General features: G+C 34.3%; 1 protein-coding gene across 5 annotated transcripts in view; it reads right to left on the reverse strand.

Annotated features, from left to right (window-relative positions):
- FBXO4 (F-box protein 4) overlaps positions 1–15,186 on the reverse strand; it is a 208,585-nt gene extending 193,399 nt beyond the window's left edge. For 2 of the 5 annotated variants that reach the window (XR_004952554.1, XR_001595701.2), the window contains exons 1-7: positions 14,948–15,154; positions 13,554–13,789; positions 11,190–11,410; positions 7,827–7,902; positions 7,520–7,695; positions 3,962–4,137; positions 2,841–3,032 (exon numbers count right to left, since the gene is read on the reverse strand). Coding sequence is in view for 2 of the 5 variants with exons in the window: in XM_016135498.2 (XP_015990984.1) it covers positions 2,943–3,032; positions 3,962–4,137; positions 7,520–7,695; positions 7,827–7,902; positions 11,190–11,410; positions 13,554–13,789; positions 14,948–15,136 (1,164 nt within the window). In the remaining 3 variants the exon portion in view is untranslated. Of the gene's footprint in view, positions 1–431; positions 3,053–3,961; positions 4,138–7,519; positions 7,696–7,826; positions 7,903–11,189; positions 11,411–13,553; positions 13,790–14,947 lie in introns of those variants that run through there. The other 3 variants (XR_001595700.2, XM_016135499.2, XM_016135498.2) reach the window with 3 other exon arrangements.
- Between the last annotated feature and the right edge of the window lie 3,774 nt (positions 15,187–18,960).

An 18,960-nucleotide genomic window follows, 5' to 3' on the forward strand; every position in this document is an offset into this window, starting at 1 on the left:
TTTATTTTTTTCTTTTACTTTATTTATTATATATATGACTGTACCAGCAAGAACTGAAACACTGTTTTCTGGAACTTATATGTAGGTATAACACATTTAACAGCTATAGCAAAAAGAGTAGGTGAAAGAATAATTGGACTTATATAATTACAACATTCCACAGATTACACAAATTAGTATAATATTAAGTAAATCTTTAATCACTAGCGATATATACTGCAATCACTATAGCAACTTCTAAAAAATGCAAAAAAATAGAAAACTTAAGTTGATTGCTAAAAATATTAAAATAATCCAAAATAGGACAAAAGGAATGGAAAAACAATGATGAAAGGATAAAAAACCAACAATAAAATGGTAGATCTGAATACAATCATATCAATAATCACATTAAATGTAAATAATCTAAACATTCTAATTAAAATGTAGGAATTACCAGAATAGAAAAAGGAAAAGCAAGCTTCACTATATTCTATTTACAACAGATAACACTTAGAATGTAAATAATCTAAACATTCTAATTAAAATGTAGGAATTACCAGAATAGAAAAAGGAAAAGCAAGCTTCATTATATTCTATTTACAACAGATAACACTTAGATTCAGGATGTCTGTAAATGGATGGAAAAGATATACTAACGGAGCGCTATTTTTTTTAGCTGAAGTGGTTATATTAATATTAGAAAATGCATTTTAAGACAATGAGTAGTACTATCAGCAAAAAGAGCATTTCATAATTACAAAAGGGCTATTTCATCAGAAAACTAGAACAATCATATACATGTGCAAATCTAAAAATAGCATCAAAATGAAGCAAAATATGACAGAATTAAAAGGAAAAATAGGCAATTCTACAATTACAGTTGAAGATTTCAATGACTGTAATTGATAAAACTATGCAAAAATCAATAAAGCCATATACAATATCTGAACATTATCAACTACCTTGACCTAATAGCTATAAAATATTCCATCAAATGACTACAAGACATAAACTTTTCAAGTGCATATGTGATACATTTACCAAAACGGACCATAAACTGGGCCATGGAGCAAGTCTCAATAAATTTAAAGAGACTGAAATTTTACAGAGTATGTTCTCTGATAAAGAGAACTGAGTTAGATATCAATAACAATAAAATAGCTAGGAATTAAAGATTAAACAACAATAAAACAGTAATATTAAATAATCTGTGGGTTAAAAATGTAATCACAAGAAATCAGAAATATTTTAACTGAATAAAAAATATACAATATATCAAAAGGGTGGATGCGGCTAAAGAGAGTTAATGGGGAAATCTATAGCTTTAAGTACTTGAACTGAGAACAGAACTGTTGCCCAAGGGACAGAGTCTGCAATTTTTGTCTAACCACATTAATTGTTTAAATAAAAAGTATCACTCATAGGAGAAAATTGCAAAATCCTGAGTTTCCAAAATTTAACACTCGTATTTTCCAGTATACAAAATTCTGTAACATACAAAGAAAAATGAGAATGACACTCATTCCCTTAGTAAAAGAAAATCAACTTGGAATTTAGCAGACAGGATCAATGACCTAAGTTTCTATCTTAATAAACTAAGAGAAAACGAAATAAAAATTGAAAAACTAAAAAGAAAAATAGAGATTAGAGTATAAATCAATGAAATAGAATACAGAATAAACCAATACAATCCAAAGCCGGTTCTTTGAGAATACCTATATCAGGAATGAATGAGGTAACAATTACTCATATTAAAAGGAAAAAAAGGAATCCACTTTTGGCATAACAGCACGAGAAGTTCCATGATATAGCTCCCTAGGGGAAAAAAAAAATACTTTAAAGAACAACCTAAGTCTCTGTAAGTGGTCCTAAGAGCATACAGCAATTAAAGAAACATTTATTAAAAAAGAGAAAGTCTATTAAAACTCAGTAAGAACAGCAACAGTCTGTGGGATCTGAAACAAGACCCACTCCCTATTTCCCTCCTCCAATTCAGCAAGATGGAAACTCCAATCTAGACTATAGCAGCCAAGGAAACAAGATTTCCTCTCCAAGGCATCATGGGAGGAGCAGAATTTCTCATTCTGCCCCCAACTACATGCTGCTAAAGCTAAGTCCTGGATGAGTGTATCTGAGATGTGGGGGACCCTTTCTTCAAAATAGCTCCCACTCATAGGATGAAAGTTCTATTTTGGGTGCAGCGCCACCAGGACATACTATGCTCTTATTATTATATTAAAATTCCTCATTTCCAATGAGATTGGACAGCCATAATGTTTCCTCTGCAAAGTGCAAGCAATTTGTGAGGAGGAGGTCATGATGTTGTAAATCTCTGGAATGTTTTCTGAGTATATAATAAAATGTGGCTTTAGTACCTTATAAGCTTTCAAAGTTATTTGAAAATATCATGAACTTTCCAGGAAAAGTTATTTTCAGTTAATCAGTATTAAATATGATATAAAGTTAACTTTTACTGTTTCAGAAAAAAACAGAAATTGTATGGTCATAATATTAAACGAAATTCCAGAATATTCTAGTCTTTAAGCAGTATAGTTATTAAAGTAGATAAAAACTTCTTTTCTGATAACCATTAAAGGACCCTTGAAAAGAACCTATAGAAAACTAGGGCAATCTTTGAACTGAAAAAAACAGAAACCACAAAGTATGAGTCACAAACTTGTTTTTTTACGGAATTTAATATTTTAAAAAAAGAAAATAGAAAAATTATCAAAAAAATCTTAAAAGGTTCATTTGAGGGTTAAATGCTAGCGCTGAAACTTTTTTTGTAATTGATTTAAGGTAAAAGCAAAAATTATATTAAAAACACAGCAGCTATAGCCATCCAATATAAAGCCTACCTGCAAAAGAGCAGGACAAAATGAGCTGAGTGAGCAAATATCCACAGCATGGCCTTAGTAACAAGTTTCAAATGGTTTTTCAGTTCCCAAGGTCTAAAACGATCATCTTGCATGCTTAGATTCTACTTCATCAAGAATCCACTGAATCCCATTCAAAAAACCAGTTAGAGTTTCAGCCTCCGTATCCTGAACCTATGAGCAGATAAGAGAGACTGTTATCAGTAGGAAACTAAGTTCAAAATCTTGTTTATGAGGAACATTTTTCTAGACACTAAAAAAAAAAAAAAAAAATACCAAAGGAATCCCAGTAAACCTTGATGAGTAGCTCGTTTTGTCTTCTAAAAAGCTTAAATAAAAAATAAGATCTCATGTCATAATTATTACCAATATGAAGCTTATAACTTATCTTGGAACTCAGCTTTGGAAATGGGAAGATCTACCATTTGCATGACTTGTTTGTATGTATTAGGAAAAAAAAATTCCTCCAAAGGATCCATTTTGAAAACAAAAACCTTTTTGAATGAACCTACACAGTCAGACCCAGCTGATAAATGTGACATTTTGTTGCAAAAAGACTGCCCCTCCTCCTAATGATAAGCTAAAGCTCCCATCGCTTAAGAAGGTACCTTTCAAACTGTTCCAAGAGTTTCCAGGGCTCCATGGAAGGGAGAGGGGGAGGAAGAAAGACCTCTTTTTCGGCAAAAGTATTTTCAATATTAATTTTTCTTTTATCTATTTTACCTAGGGGCTTTCATGTACAGTTTCATTTGATGAAAAGATACCATTACTAAAAGAAAATTTGGAGAGCAAGAAACTGTAAGATGGAATCTATATTTTTGATGGTCGTAACACATAATATATAAATGCTAAAAAATCATGATAGTGGCATCTAAAAAAACAATCCCCAATATCTTACTATATGTACGACAGGAGAGGCTAATAGGAAGCAAATGATCAGCTAAGACTTACTGACACTCATCAAATATCTTATACCAATTAAGCTATTAAAACTGACTTTAGAGTGCTATTTCATTCAAGAAAATAAGAAAGAATAAAATCAAATAAAATATAGCGGGAAAAATAAAGTAAGATTTTTCTCACCAAAGAAGATAGTATCTTACCATCCACGGGTGGTTTAAATGATTCAGACGTAGCTCATGGGCCAAATAGAAACAGGGCATTCTTTTTACACTTGCTTGAGAAATACAAGATAAAACTAACATCGGTCTTCCTGAAGATCCAAAAGCTGGATCTGTCATTGCCATAATATGAGAAAATTCATCTTGCCATTCATGTCCTAAGGAATATAGTCAAAACTCTTAATTTGCATTACTTGTAATGATTAAAATGATAAATTTAAAAATTAACCAAACAAGAAAACCAAAAAATAACCAGAATCCAAACATGACAAACTGTCTCTATTGCTTTGTTTATTTACTGATCTGTTATAATATTAAATTAAGTAGCCTTACAAGGATAGAAATTTAGATAAAATCAGAGGAGGGAAAAAAATCAGTACCATTCAGATGTCTCTATAGTTTAAAAGCAAAGATACTTCAATATAGATATTTTCCTCTCACAAATTCTGTAGTTATCATTACCCTTTCTTTCAAAAGGCTTAATTTCAAAACATTAAACATATAGTTTGATCTAGCTTTTTTATTCAAACTGACAATCTTTGCCTGTCACTGGAGTGTGTAAATCACTGACATTCTGTGAGATGCAGAATTCTAAAATGATGCCCAATGACTCACACCTTTGTATAATCCCTCCTCCTTGAGCATGGGAGGAATCCGCAAATGTGATGGGATATCTCTGCCGTGATCAGGCTATAAAATAGAATTGACTTTAAGACAGAAATATTGTCCTCCTCTGTGAGCCTAACCTAATCAGGTGATCCCTTAAAAGGGATATGGTTCTTCCTGGTGAGAGATTCTCTACTGCTGGATTTGAAGACACAAGGAGTCATATGGCAAGGAATGAAGATGGCCTCTAGAAGCTGACAGCAGTCCCCAGCAGAGAGCCAGCAAGGAAACATGGCCCTAGTCCCATAACATTAAGGACTGAATTCAGCCAACAACTTGAGTGAGCCAAGAAGTAATTCCCCGCCTCCCTCATAGAAAGGAATGCAATCCATCGACTACCCTAATTTCAGTCTATGAGATCCTAAGTTGAGAACAAAGTCATGCCATAATTACTATTTCTGACAGAGAACTGTGAACTAATAAATTGGTGTTGTTTTAAGCCACTAGGTTGGAGATGATATTATGTGCTAACAGAAAACAAACATTTAATGTAATTATCAACATGGTACATTTAAATCTATCACATATTTCTGGATTTTGACTTGTTCCTCTGTTCTTTGTTCTTTTTTCTCTCTTTTCCAGTCTTCTTTTGGATTGAAGTTTTTAATTACTCCATTTTATCTTCACTACTGGCTTATTCAATTATACCTCTGCTACATTTTAATGGCTACTCGAGGATTTACAAAGTACCTTTAAATAATTTTACACAATTTCACATGTAGAAGAATCTTATAATAGTTTATTCCATCTCCTCCCTTCCATGCTGTGCTGTATTTTTAGTATGTTTTAATTTAAAATATCATATATGAACGATATACTGCTATTTTCTTTTATATAATGACATTAAATTAGAAAAAAAATTTATATACAGCTATACTGTTTCTATTCGAGTTCTTCATTTCTTTTTGTAGATATAATTTCCCATCTAGAATCATATTCTCCCACCTGCTCCTTTAATATTTCTTATAGCACAAATCTGCTGATTATGAACTTTCTCTGGTTTTATTTGTCTGAAAAAGTCTTTATTTTGTCTCCATTTTTGAAAGATTTATTTACGTCTTGGGCATCTGTTTTTTTTAACCATCACTTTCAGAATTCCAATGCATACCGAAGTTTGAAAGTCAATGGATATAAGGTTCCCCACTCCTACCCTTGTAAAACTGTAAAGATTTCTCTTCATTGCCTTCTAGCTTACAGCAAGTCTGTCAAGAAGTCTCTGCTCTTACCTTTGGCCCTCTATATGTTTATTTCCTTTTACTTTGGCTGCCTTCAAGAAATTCTCCTTATCCTTCGTTTTCATCAGTTTGATGTATTTAAATGTATTTTATTTATTAGATTTGGAGTTCTCTGAGCATCTTGGATCTGTGGCTTGTTTTTCAGAAATTTTGAAGTAATTCTGGCCATTATCTGTTCAAAATTTCCTTTTCCCCTGTTCTTACATCCTTCATATTTTGGGATTCTAAATACATATATATATATATATATATATATATATTTGGAATTCTGAAAATATATATATATGTGTGTGTATATATATAAAGTTAGACCAGGAGTTGGGCATACCACACTCTGCAGCTCTGATTTTATAAATAAAATTTTTTGAAAAACACCCATGCCCAATTATTTACAAATTACCGATGGCTACTTTTGCACTATAACAGCAGAGCTGAGTAACTTTTGAGAGATCACACAGCTCCATATGCCTATGATACTTAACTTCTTTAAGAAAAAAAGTTTGCTGACCTCTAAATTAGATCATTTGATAGGTTCCCCTGGCTCTGGGATGCTCTGTTTCCCCAACTCCTACTCTTTTTTCCTCTTTATGTTAATTTGGATAATTTCAACTGATCTATCTTCAGGTTCACTGAATAATTTCCTTGGCTAAGTCCACTGAAGGAATTGTTCACCTATTATATTTTTCATATTTAGCATTCCCATCTCCTTCATAGCTTCTTTCTGCCAAAAATTTCTATCCATTCACACATATTGTCCACCTTTTCCACTAGATTCTTTAACATATTAATAACCATAGTTAATTTTAATGTCCCTTTCTGAGACTGTAAGCACTAACTGCTTTCTCTCTTAACGATGGGTCATTTCATTTTGATTTTTCTTGCGTGTCTCATAACTTCCAATTTAATGGTAGATATTTTATGTAGAAGAAAAGCAGAAACTGAGGTAAAGAGGATTTACTCCCAGAAATGGGCATGCCTCTTCTGTTAGGCCATTCAGCAATGGGCTGCTAGTTCTGAGTGAGAACAATATTATATATTTATGCACTGTTAACAGGGATTTGAGGAGGAAATTATAACACTGACATTAGCCCAATAATATTTTGATTTCATACCTATGTAGCACTGTGTATGGCAATTATTCAGAATATATAGAGTTTTCTTAACTAACCTACTTATTAAATACTCCACCCTCAAATATCTCTCTACTATCTAGATAATTAAAACAAAGGTAAAGTATTTCAGTTATTTGCATAAATTATTTGCATAGGACCAGAAGCAGACAAAACAGCAATAGGAAAAGTGCAGAAGGATACAACAAAAAAATACCACGCAGTTATAGTGTCAAATTTTGTTATGCATCAGAATTCTGAAGGTGATGGTTAAAAAAGCCACAATCCAAATCTATGATTCATAATTCACCAGGGTAAGAACCAGGCAGCTGTGTTTTTAAGAAGCTACCCAGGTGATCCTAATGCACATTGAGGTTAAAGAACTCATTATTTACAGTAATGTTCACAGGATCACATTGATAAAATTAACTATTATATTCTTAAGAAGCCATAATAAAACCTAAAAAACATATTTTCTCATTTGCTTTACAAAGAAAATGTGTTTAAAAAGAAAATAAGAGAATGCTTACTTTTATGAGCTTCAGCATTTGCAACATAGATGAACCCATCAACAACTTCACACACCTTCTGAATCTGTGGAATTACACTGTACCGGCTTCCTTGTTGATCATCCCCTTCATTCTGTAGACTAAACATCTTGTTGACTGCACTTGTATGCTCTTCTCTTGCTCTATCTCTTTCCTTTCTGTAAGAAAAATGTAAATATTAAACATCAACAGGTACATAACAGGCTCCATCCTCCTTCATTTTTGAAATTCCTTCATTTCAAAATGAAGTTTTGATGTCTCACATAAGTCATCAAGTAGGTAGTCTTACCTGGTAGTTGAATATAATATCAGGATGTTGAATTTATGTTGGTTGTTCAACTGAAAACTGACTCCTGATCCAATACCTAAAGGAGAAAATTACAGTTATCAAAACAAGCCATCAATAAAGAAAGCAAAAGATTAAAATGAAAAAAAAAATTACCCAGTGTAAACCAAAAAAAAAAAACAAACAAAAAATTCTGACAAGTTATAAGTAGAGTTTGGGAATAAAATGAAATGTTTGCATTGTAAAAAAGATGCTGTCTGCAATTTTCATTCACATAATAAGAAAAATATAAAGAACAAACAACTGCTAAGCTTAAACATTCCTCTTCATTTCATCTTTACTATCATCATTAATTTTATCAGTAGGAGTTACATCATAATAGCCATTACTATTTATCCTCAAGACTAAGACTCATTTTCATATTTTTATGTTTCTCTTAGTCTTATATTCCATGTATACATTTAATGAAATTTTTTTTCTCCCTCTGAAAAGCTATTTTTAAACTGATGAGGAGTCACCAAATGGCAATTTAAAAAACTGAGGAAATGTGGCAGATACTAAAATTTAAAATTAGACAAGTTAGAATCTTGAATTTGTCACATATAACAATGTTTTTTGTGAGCCTCAATTTTGTCATGAAAATATAGTAATAACAATCTTAGAATTATTGTAAGCATTAAATAAGATTACATATGTAAGACTCCTATTAAGAGTGACTGGTAAATAACAGGTGCTAAACAGTACTAGCTTCTTACTACTTTAGATCAGAATCATTCAACATTGTTATTTGTCCTTCTTTCTAAACCTCATTCTTCCTTTGGCTGTGTTAACACCCGAAGGCTGATTCTCCTCTTGTCTCTTGGAAAGATCCTTTTTTTCTTCCATGGTTCTATTTCTTTTTGCTATATAAATATTCTCTTATATCTGCCCACTTCTCTCCATCTTCCCATCTTTTAGTCTAAATCATTATTATCCCTCACCTGGACTTGGAAAATCACTTCAGACCAGTCTCCTACACCCACTTTTGCTCTCTACTATGATTTTTTCTGACAGCAGCTGGAGAGATTGCTTAAAAATGCCTATTTGATTAGGTCTCTTCCCTTTAAAACCATTGCTTTTCAGATAAACAAAACATTAAATAATCTGGCTTCTATTTACCTTATTTTAATCCCTGAATTATAACCAACACAGTTGTGCAAATAAGTCATGCCATGCCATCTCATGTCACCATTCCAGGCAACACATATACAGAGATCTTGGTGGCTGGTACTGCAAGAATACCAAAGTGACCTGAGTCTTCTGGCCACCAGGTCTGGTGCACAAACCCTCTAAAGAGATCACAGAAACAAATTCTATTATGATCTTTGTTTTTGTCCATTTAACTTCCGGAGATTACCCTCTCAACATATCTAACCTCAGCCCAATGTGATCTCCACGCTGTTCGGCACCACCCTGCCAATGACCCTTCACTCTATTCTTCCCAGATCTTGCAGGGTTTGAAGCATAATTAGATTGGCATTTTCAAACAATCATTCCGGCCGCTGTCCAGAGAATGAAAGTGCAAATTTCATAATCAGCAAATTTCTCCATATTCCCAATCTCTTTTTGAAGCACTCCTTCTACCTTGTGGCCTTACCTGAAGCTGACCTACCCCTAGGTGCTGCTTTTCTTGCAGTGGACTCTCAAGTAACATCTCAGGATAAAGAAGTAAATGTTCTCTTTACTCCCCACTGCTATGTCTTAACTATTACTGACCAACCCGCTTGAAAAATTCCCATCTCGCTGAGACACACACACCATTCAGATACACTATCATCTCCCCTTCCTTGACTTTGCCATTTGTAAATCTCCCTTTGATAATTCTTTCCTCCAAACATTCAATGAAAATTTCAACACTTGGTTTGCAATCTTTCTCTCTATTCTCAGAAACTTCCAAGTCCATGTGGACTCCTTATGATTCCCAGCTCTTGATTTCTTGCCCAATCTTGCCCTTAAGATCTGGATGCATAAAGTAATCCATAAAGTAATTTGTTCATTCATTCATCAAATATATATTGAGTGCCTCCTATGTGTATGGCATTCAGATATAGCTAAGAATAAAGCTGACAAGATTCCTGCTCTAAAGGAGCTTCCATTCAAGTAGATTGCTTATAGTGGGCAGCTCTACTTGTATCTCTCAGCATTATCAAAGTCAATGCTTTCCAGAGAGTGGCTGTCACTCCCCTATACAGATCCCTCAAGTTTCTCTTCTCCTCCTGTTTCCTTATCCTAGTGAATAGCACTGTCATCCAATATGGAAACACCAGAAACCTGGAGTCATCCTTACTACTACTACTATACATTCAGTCAATTCCATATTATTATTATTTTTAATCACAATACTACAATAGTTTCTTTATGGGTCATCATGTCTTTATAGCCCCTTCTAACCAATTTCCCATTCAGGAGCTGAAGTGATCTTTCTAAAATTCAATCTTGATCATCCCCTCCTCTGCTGAAAATATTTCGACAGCTTCCAAAGGCATAAGCATGGCATATAAGTATCTTGTCATCTAGCCCCACTATAGATACACAGAGCTACTTGAAGTGTGTCATGCACACTCAGAGCTTTGTGCTTGCAGAAATGTAGTTCTCATTGCCTAGAATACTTTTACCCCCCCCCTTTTTTTTTATTTCCTGCTCCTACTTATCCTAATGACTTATGTGAGGCATCCTCTTCAATGTGGGGCCTTCTTTGACCCTTATCTTTATACCCAGGAACTAATGATGCCATATTCTAACCACCTGTACACTTGTTGCTGCCCTCACCTAGACCAAGTATCTTCAAGGCAAAGATTTCTGATGTTCTTTGTTTTAAGTCTCTGCATCTCTAGCATATAATAGGTGCTCTCAATAAATGAATAAGTAAAGTATAAGCCAGACTATACTGTTATTTATATTTATTACATATCCTACTTACCAACTAACTACATGGTTGTTGTCTTTTTTTTTCCCCAAAGGGAAAATAATTTAGTTTCTGAAATTTCGATATCCAGTATATGAAAGTACTATGCACACGATAATGCTAAATGGTTTTGCTATTAACATTCTTTTAAAATACGGTAAATACTATACAAATATAATATCTTGGCAACTTACTTTTCCATAATCTTATATTCTGGATTATGTAAACTTGAAGAAATAAGAGGAAGCTTACCTTTTATAAAAAGCAAATTAATTATTTCAGTCCACTGGGACCTGGGGGCTCCCATTTACCAAATTAGTATATTTCAATACATCGTAGTTAATTAAAAATGGCTTTCTTTCTATTTAACATTAGCATTAAACTCAAAGTTATGAGGTACTGTAGATTAACATGTACATTACCATCAATCTGCCTCTGAGGCAAACCAGCTGTTGGGCAAAGTTCCTCTGAAGACATCAAGCTCAACACCAAAGATGTATTCAATTCTTCCAAACCTGGTCCAAACATAGCAAATCGTGGTTCATTCTGGATGATCAATGAGTGTAAAAATGAGGTGACAGCTCCATACACAGGACGACTAGATTTCAAGGATCTTCTTGTATATGGGCAGCACATTTTATAGCTGTATAAAATTGTCACAATTAAAAAATTAACATAGTAAAAACCTTACTAAGCCAGTTATTCATTCAACAACATATAATGTGAAAACTTGCTAGACACAAGGGATATAATAATTTATATAATCTCAATCCTCATTGAGGGTAACGAAGGACAAACATCATTTTAATATGTATGCACAGTACTGTGACAAGGAAAAAGAACAAGACAGTATGGGAGTAGTAGTGGTCCAAAAACTGAGAGTCTTCCCCAGGAAGTGGTTACTTACTTTCTAATCTTTCATTTAGATTCTCTCATGGAACATTTGGTCTAATATTTGTTTCAATGGTTAAAATTTACTACATAGAGCAGTGATTCTCAATTGGAGATTTCGTTCGCTCCATCCAACCCAATCCAAGGACTATTTGGCAATATCTGTAGACATTTCTGTCATCACAACAAGGAGATAGTAGAGTAGTGCTACTGGCATCTAGTGGAGAGGCCACGGATGCTATGAAACATCCTACAATTCACAGGACAGTTCCCATAACATCTGGTCCAAAATGTCAATAGTGCCAAGACTGAGAAACACTGCACTAACGATAAACTATACAGATAGCATTAATGTCCATAGAAGTTATAAAAATTACTAAGGCCACCAATATAACCAAATTTCTTAGGTACTCCTATTAATAACCGCAAATGTTAACAGTTCAATAAGTTTTAAATATATAGGGAAGCTCAAATATTCCTTACAGATAACATGGCAAATCGAGAATCATGTAAAAGAAACAACTGAGTTTCTTTCAATAGCTATAAATTTCTAAACTAGCAATTCTAGCACTTATCAAAACTAGCAATTATCAAAAATTAAAACACAGTTACCCATATCAAAATAAAATCTAAAGCCGTTTAACTAAATCAAACTAGTTAAAACAATTACTAACCTAACATAATCATCTTTATTTATGAATCTTATAGTTCAAGAAGGAAAAAACATCAATTTTGAAGCAATACAGATCTGGCCAAGCCACACCACTTTAAATAATTATATGAGTCACTTTTAGTCTAACTTCAGTTTTTTCAACTGCATTATTTGAGCAATAGTAATTAATCCCAGGTTGTAATGATAAGAGATAATTTATATGAACACAAAAGGTAGTTACTATAATTACTACACTCCCTGGAGAAAATCTGGTCCCACAGCATCGGATACATTTAATGCTATGGCTAGAACAATGTTCTATGCTAGAACAATGTAGAGGTAGCACTCCTCAAATGACACTACCATAGCACTTGTTGAAATTACGATCATATCATGTGCATTTTAATCAAGCAATCTCACAAGGCTTAATGTAATGGCATTGGATTGGAATAAGGAACGGTCCTGAATAACTTAAATAAAATATGAGAAAAAATCCTACATAGCTACCAAATCTAGCACAGCAAAACAGTTCTTAACTTAAGCACAAATATTATTTAAATCTTTCTTATAATGCCTTAAATTCAGGGCTCTCAATAAAGCAGGTTAAATTCATATCCAACAATGTTATATATTTCTAAGGTAGCATGATGGGGTTCCAATCTGAACAGACCTTTATGAACTATATGGCCTTAGGCAAGTCCATAACCCATGGTAACCTCAATTCCACTTCTAGAGCACATGGATAATACCATCCGATTGGGTAAGGTTTAAATAAATATACATAAAGCAATCCTCATAGAATCTAGTTGCTCAGTAACATTAATTCTCTCACATATTCGAAAATGTCAATAGTTTTGGGTAATAACAAAATCTAATTTCCCAGAACCTAGAAAATGGTTTTCTTTGCTTTCTGATCTCTGGCCACTCCTTTTCAGGATATGAAAAAGTATTACTATTTTTAAAAAGTGACAAATTTTCTAAAGATAATGAAATTTTTAAGAAGAACGTCACTTCTTGACATATAAACTATAATTTATTCAAATACTCTAGTTAGGTGCTACAGAGAAATAACAAAATTTGAAAGCTGAAAGTATTCCATGAAGGAAGTCATTTAACTTTACCCTTGATTTAAAAAAAAAAAAAAACCACTTCACTCCAAAATCTATGAAACAAATTAGCAACAAGACTATTGATTTATCATAGTAAAATTTAAAATCTTTAATTTATAAAACTAGATACTTACACTGCCATGTAGTCAAAAGATGTACCATCGGTGACCTCAGATATAGGCTTTTTTAAGATTTCTAGATCAGGAAGGGACTTCCAGTCAACAGAAGACCAAGAAGGAAGATCCCGCAACAAAAAATATCTCCATAGAATTGGATCTCGTACAGTTTCATTCCAATAATGACTTGTACTTCCCAACTGACACAGATCATGGGGTGAAAGAAACGACAAAATATACAGCTGTACGTCAATCTGAAACAGGGGAAATCAGCAAGTAGATAAAAGGAATGAATAATATATCGTTGAAAATTTTTTTAATAATTACAAAAAATTATCATTATAGTAGGAAACTAAAGGTCAACTGAAGTCTTCCTAATTAAATCTATCATAAATTACAAAATTAACAAAGAATTATTACACTAATAACCAAAGATCAATTTAACAGTATTTTTAATAATTAAATCTATCATTCTGAAGTTATTTTCTCGCTGTCAGGAGAGAATCATAACACTTGATTTTTGACACACTGAAACATTCCTGAAAACTCAACCATTGTTCTCACATTTTTCAAGCAAAATAACGTTTAATTTTTTCTCATGGATATTTTGCCACACCATTTGAGTAAATTACTTAAGGAAATAATTTATTCTTCAAAATAAAACTTTATCATATGGACAAACTTTTGATTTTATCATTAGATCAAATCAAAGAGTAAATGTGTCAACTGAGTTCCTTTATAAAACCTATTAAATTATTTCAAAGGACCTATGCAATAGGAAGAAGCTTGGAGACACTGTAAACCTGCAGTTTTCAATTTCTGATGGACGTCAGAGGTAGGTGTCAATAGTGTAGCTGAAATACAGAATTTTAATAATGTCTAAGATCCTCTTGCCATTTTCCAATCTACCTGAAAACTTTAACAATAAATGATGTGTATGATACTTGTAGCCTGTTGTAATTTGAGGCATATGTAACTTGGCCATTTATTTTCAACAGTGGAAGTTTTGTTACTCTAAGTATAGAAACGCTAATATAACAGCGAATGTTTCTAATGACTCCCACGTGTTTCGGTACATTGAGCTGGTATGAAAGGTGCTGAGAACACAGGATGCGTCTTTCCCAAGCTAACAGGAGAGTCCGGAAGGGTCTCCTTAACTCAACCTGACGTTCAGGGTATCCCTAGTACCAAAACCTGTTCTAGAAAATCTGAAGGTGACCTGGCTGCGGAGCAGGAGGTGAAGGCCAGGTCCACTGTGGCTCCCAGGTGATGACATTGCCCAGAAAGCTACAGGGACGAGGCCAGACACAGACAGGGACGCTGGGAAGCCCGCATGCCCTCAGAGGTCGCCCGGGCGAGGCGCCCCTCCCCACCCGGCCTCTTGGTTCTCCGCGGCGGCCGCCGCCGCTCACCGGCAGCCGTGTCAGGGTACTGGCCTCCTCATCTGCCTCCTCTCGGGACGTGCTCCGCGTCGCCCGCTCCTTGCCCACCGACTGCCAGAAGTTCCTCCAGCCGCTGAGGATGGCCGCCTCCAAGCGGCCCCAGTCGCTGTGGTGCGGCTGAGGGGAGACGCCTCCGCTGCGTGGCTCGCTTCCCGCCATGGCCGCCGGCGCCGCACGTGACGTGCCGCACGGTCACGCCGACGCGTCCGCCTCCGGGGCCGGGAAGGGAGCGGAGGGGTGGCCCAGTGCACGTGGTTCCGAGCCGCTCGCGAAGCTCCGGCCAACCATCCCTGCGCCTTCGCTTCAAGCCTCAACCTCTGCCGTACTAACTTCACCCGTTGCTATGAAATCTCTTGTTCCATTATAACGTCGTTACTTCACCCAAGATTTTCCCTTACCTGGGCCTAGGTGACTCCTACTTATTTAATGGATGACCCTGTTTTAATAGCCTGGGTGTAATAACCCAGTGCTTCCTTCTCGGCACAGCCATACTAGGTGTAGGGGGTTCTTTTTTGGTTGCTGGTATTTCAGTTTCCAATTTACCGGGGTGTTTTTGTTTTTGTTTTTGTTTTTTTTAGGGGATTAACAAAAATTGAGATTAGAGAGGAGGTCAGAAGCCCAATCATAAAGGACCTTGTGCCAAAATGAGTCTAGGTCCACTATATAAAAATATAAATATTTTTTAAATTGCTGAATGTATCCATCTCATAAAAGGGCAGGAAAATATGGCTAGAATAAGACGAGAAACCAGATATGGTATTGTTGAAATTTCACTCATGAGTTTCTCTCTCAAAACACCCATTTTATTCCCTTTGTCCAGCCTTAGTTGAAAAGGGCTTTAAGAAACTGTAACGGCCCACATTACAAGGTTATGTTACACTGAAACTGGCATCGTCTCTACTAGTAGGAAAGACACATTTATTTATACTATGTGTCAGTCATTTTCAAACAGATTACTTCACTCTAATCCAAAGAACACTGCTCAAAAACGAGATCTCTCTGTTCCTTACAGGAATGATACTTGAATCTAATGTAATTAGTATATAATTTAAAACCTTTAGGATTATTCAATAAAGAGCATTATCTGTTACATCATGCAATAAGTATAAGACTGAGTCAAAAACTTTATGAAACCATTATTAATGTCTTTAAAGATCATGATAGGTTATAGGGAACACATGTACATAGTGTATATATATACAAATATTTATATAACATTCACTTTTACCTCTGTTATATTTATATCTGATGTGTGCATATATATATATATATATATATATATATATATATATATATATGTATAGTAAAGTGCTTAATGCCTAACCTGGACACATAATGCTTATTGGCTTGAATTTACACTTAGAAAGTATCTGGGGATCTAAATGTAAAATAACAGAAATCCAATAAAGCCCAATAACTGAGGTTCTGTAAGATCTGAATTTAAAGTTTCATTATTCTTCTTGCATGCTATTGCTAGGGGTTGAATAACCAATCCAAGTGTATGCTTAATTCTGTGAGGCTATCTGGACAAGAAAAAGAACCATGAATTGATTAATTAACCATACAGTATTTCTCATTCCTCTCTAAGAGCAAGAAAAACTTGGATAAGGAAAAAATACCAGTTCAGGTATGAAGCAGTGAAATGGTTCTCAGCTCCTACAAAGAAATGTGAATATTTGCAAATGAATAGGTTGGAATAATTATTGTGGAATTTTTTGAATATATGTAGGAAAGTGAATAGTATAATGACATCCCATGTAACCACTAGATAAGATTCAACACTTAGCAACACATGGTCAGTCTTTCCTATCTCTACCTACTACGCACATCCCCAAATCTGGATTATTTTTAAGCAAATCTCAAACATAATATTTCATCCCTAAATATCTCAGAATGTCTCTAAAAATAAGGTAACTTTTAAGAAACATAAGCACTGTAACACTTATCAAACCTAAACAATTTTCTGTAAAATCGCCAAATATCTGGTCAGTGTTTAACTTGCCCATCAGCCTCGAAAATAACTTTTACATTTGGTTTGAATCATGACTCAGACAAGTTCCACATGTTGCAATAGGTTGACATATCTGTAAAACTTTTTCATACTATTGGTTCCCCCTCCTTTATTTTCCCTTGCAATTTGTTCAAGAAATGAAGTTGGTCTTTCCAGACTCTCAGAACCACAGTACAGGCTTTCTTCATGGCATGCTAATGGTGTCTTCAATACATTCCTCTGTCCCAGGTTTGATCAAATTTAGGTTGGTTTTGTAAATATTGCATAGGTAGTACTGTGCATGTAGATTGTGTGCCACAAGTCATTCTTAATGTTCAAATTGATCAGTGGTTTCAAAAGCCTGATCCATTCATTATGTAATTCCTCATGAGCTTTTTACCTCAAGGATTAGCAATTATCAGCGATATTTACAAATTGCAAATTACTCATTACTCCTTTTATTAGTTGAATTAAAATAAATTTGTCCCTCATCAACCATTTAATTACCTTGCCCAGGATCTGGAATCAATCTTACTTCCAGGGAGCCCTGGTTCATTTTAGTGAGAAATGATATTTGGACATTATTTAGTGGTCTTTATATAAAGAGAAAATATGAGTTCATACTGTTATTTCCCAAATTTAGAATTAAAGAACATTTGCTTATTTCCATAAGTGTCTCTTCTCTCGCCCTGGAAGTTCTTATTTCTAATTAGTGTAGTTATTAACGATATAATTATTGAGGAGTTTCTTTCCAGTTTTTTGTCCTTGGGGATATCCCACTAGGGATGTGCAAAAAAATTAGTTTTATAGATAATTGAAACATTATTGTGTATTTAAGCCAACTTGATACATGAAGCAGCTCATTGTTTCATTTTGCTTTGGATTTTTAGGGGTTGCTTTTCTTTAATTTTGATGTCATCTTGCTTTATAAAAATATAATACATGGTTCTAAAGAAAAATGTACAAAATTCAAGGTATATTCAAAGTAGAACTTCCAACTTGGTCCCCACCAACTGGTTCCTCTCACCCCCGCCACCTCCCATCCCACCATATGTAACAAGTTGGGCATGCTTTTTAAAATATAAGCAAGATTATATATTTATATTCCCTCAAACAATATTAAATATCTGCGTTTTTCACTAAGACCACTCCATAGTATTATACAGAAATATTCCTCTTTGCTTTTTATGGCTACATACTACTCAATCATGTAAATTTATCATGGTGTAGAGAAATGTTTTTAAATAGGGTATATATAATAGATGACTAATATTTCAATAAATATATATGACTTGTGAGTTAGGAGATCAAAAGGTACCAGAAGCAAAGTTAATCGAGCTTATTGGTAAATGTTTAAGTTGGTATACAGTGGGTAATATATACATTGGAGGCCGGGCCTGAAATTTTTCTGAAAATTATAGGTTTTCTTCTGGCTATACTTATAACAAACATTTGAGATGCCTATCTAGCCACGCTTTCTTCTCTGAAACCTGCTTCCCATTTGGAATGGCCAACACCACTTGAACTGAGAACAGGGAAGTAAGAACTGCTCACTGGACAGAACAAGAGTTTATCATTCAATTATTCTGGCTGGTGGGTGAATATATTTTTCAGCATGATGAATAAGGTATGACACAGAGAACTAGACATTAGGAAAATAATAGTTAATAACTCTTTGATCTCTTACCATATGCTAGACATTGAACTGAGTCCTTTGAACATTAACATTTAATCTTCGATAACCTTTTAGGGTAAGCACTATTATTATTCCTGTGTTAAATAAGACATTAAAGCATAGAAAGGTTAAGTAATTTAGGTAGTCTCACAGCTAGGAAATGACAGGGCTGGATTTAGCCTCAGGTCTCTGGCTCCAGAGTTCATATTCTTAACCACCATGCTACCCTGTCTGAAAGTTATAAGGACCATAAGAAATAATATTTAGACATCAATAATAAACTGAGATGATAAAAGTTTTCATTTGAGACAACACCCA

This window comes from Rousettus aegyptiacus, unplaced genomic scaffold (assembly GCF_014176215.1).
Source record: "Rousettus aegyptiacus isolate mRouAeg1 unplaced genomic scaffold, mRouAeg1.p scaffold_m13_p_8, whole genome shotgun sequence".
Taxonomy (NCBI): domain Eukaryota; kingdom Metazoa; phylum Chordata; class Mammalia; order Chiroptera; family Pteropodidae; genus Rousettus; species Rousettus aegyptiacus.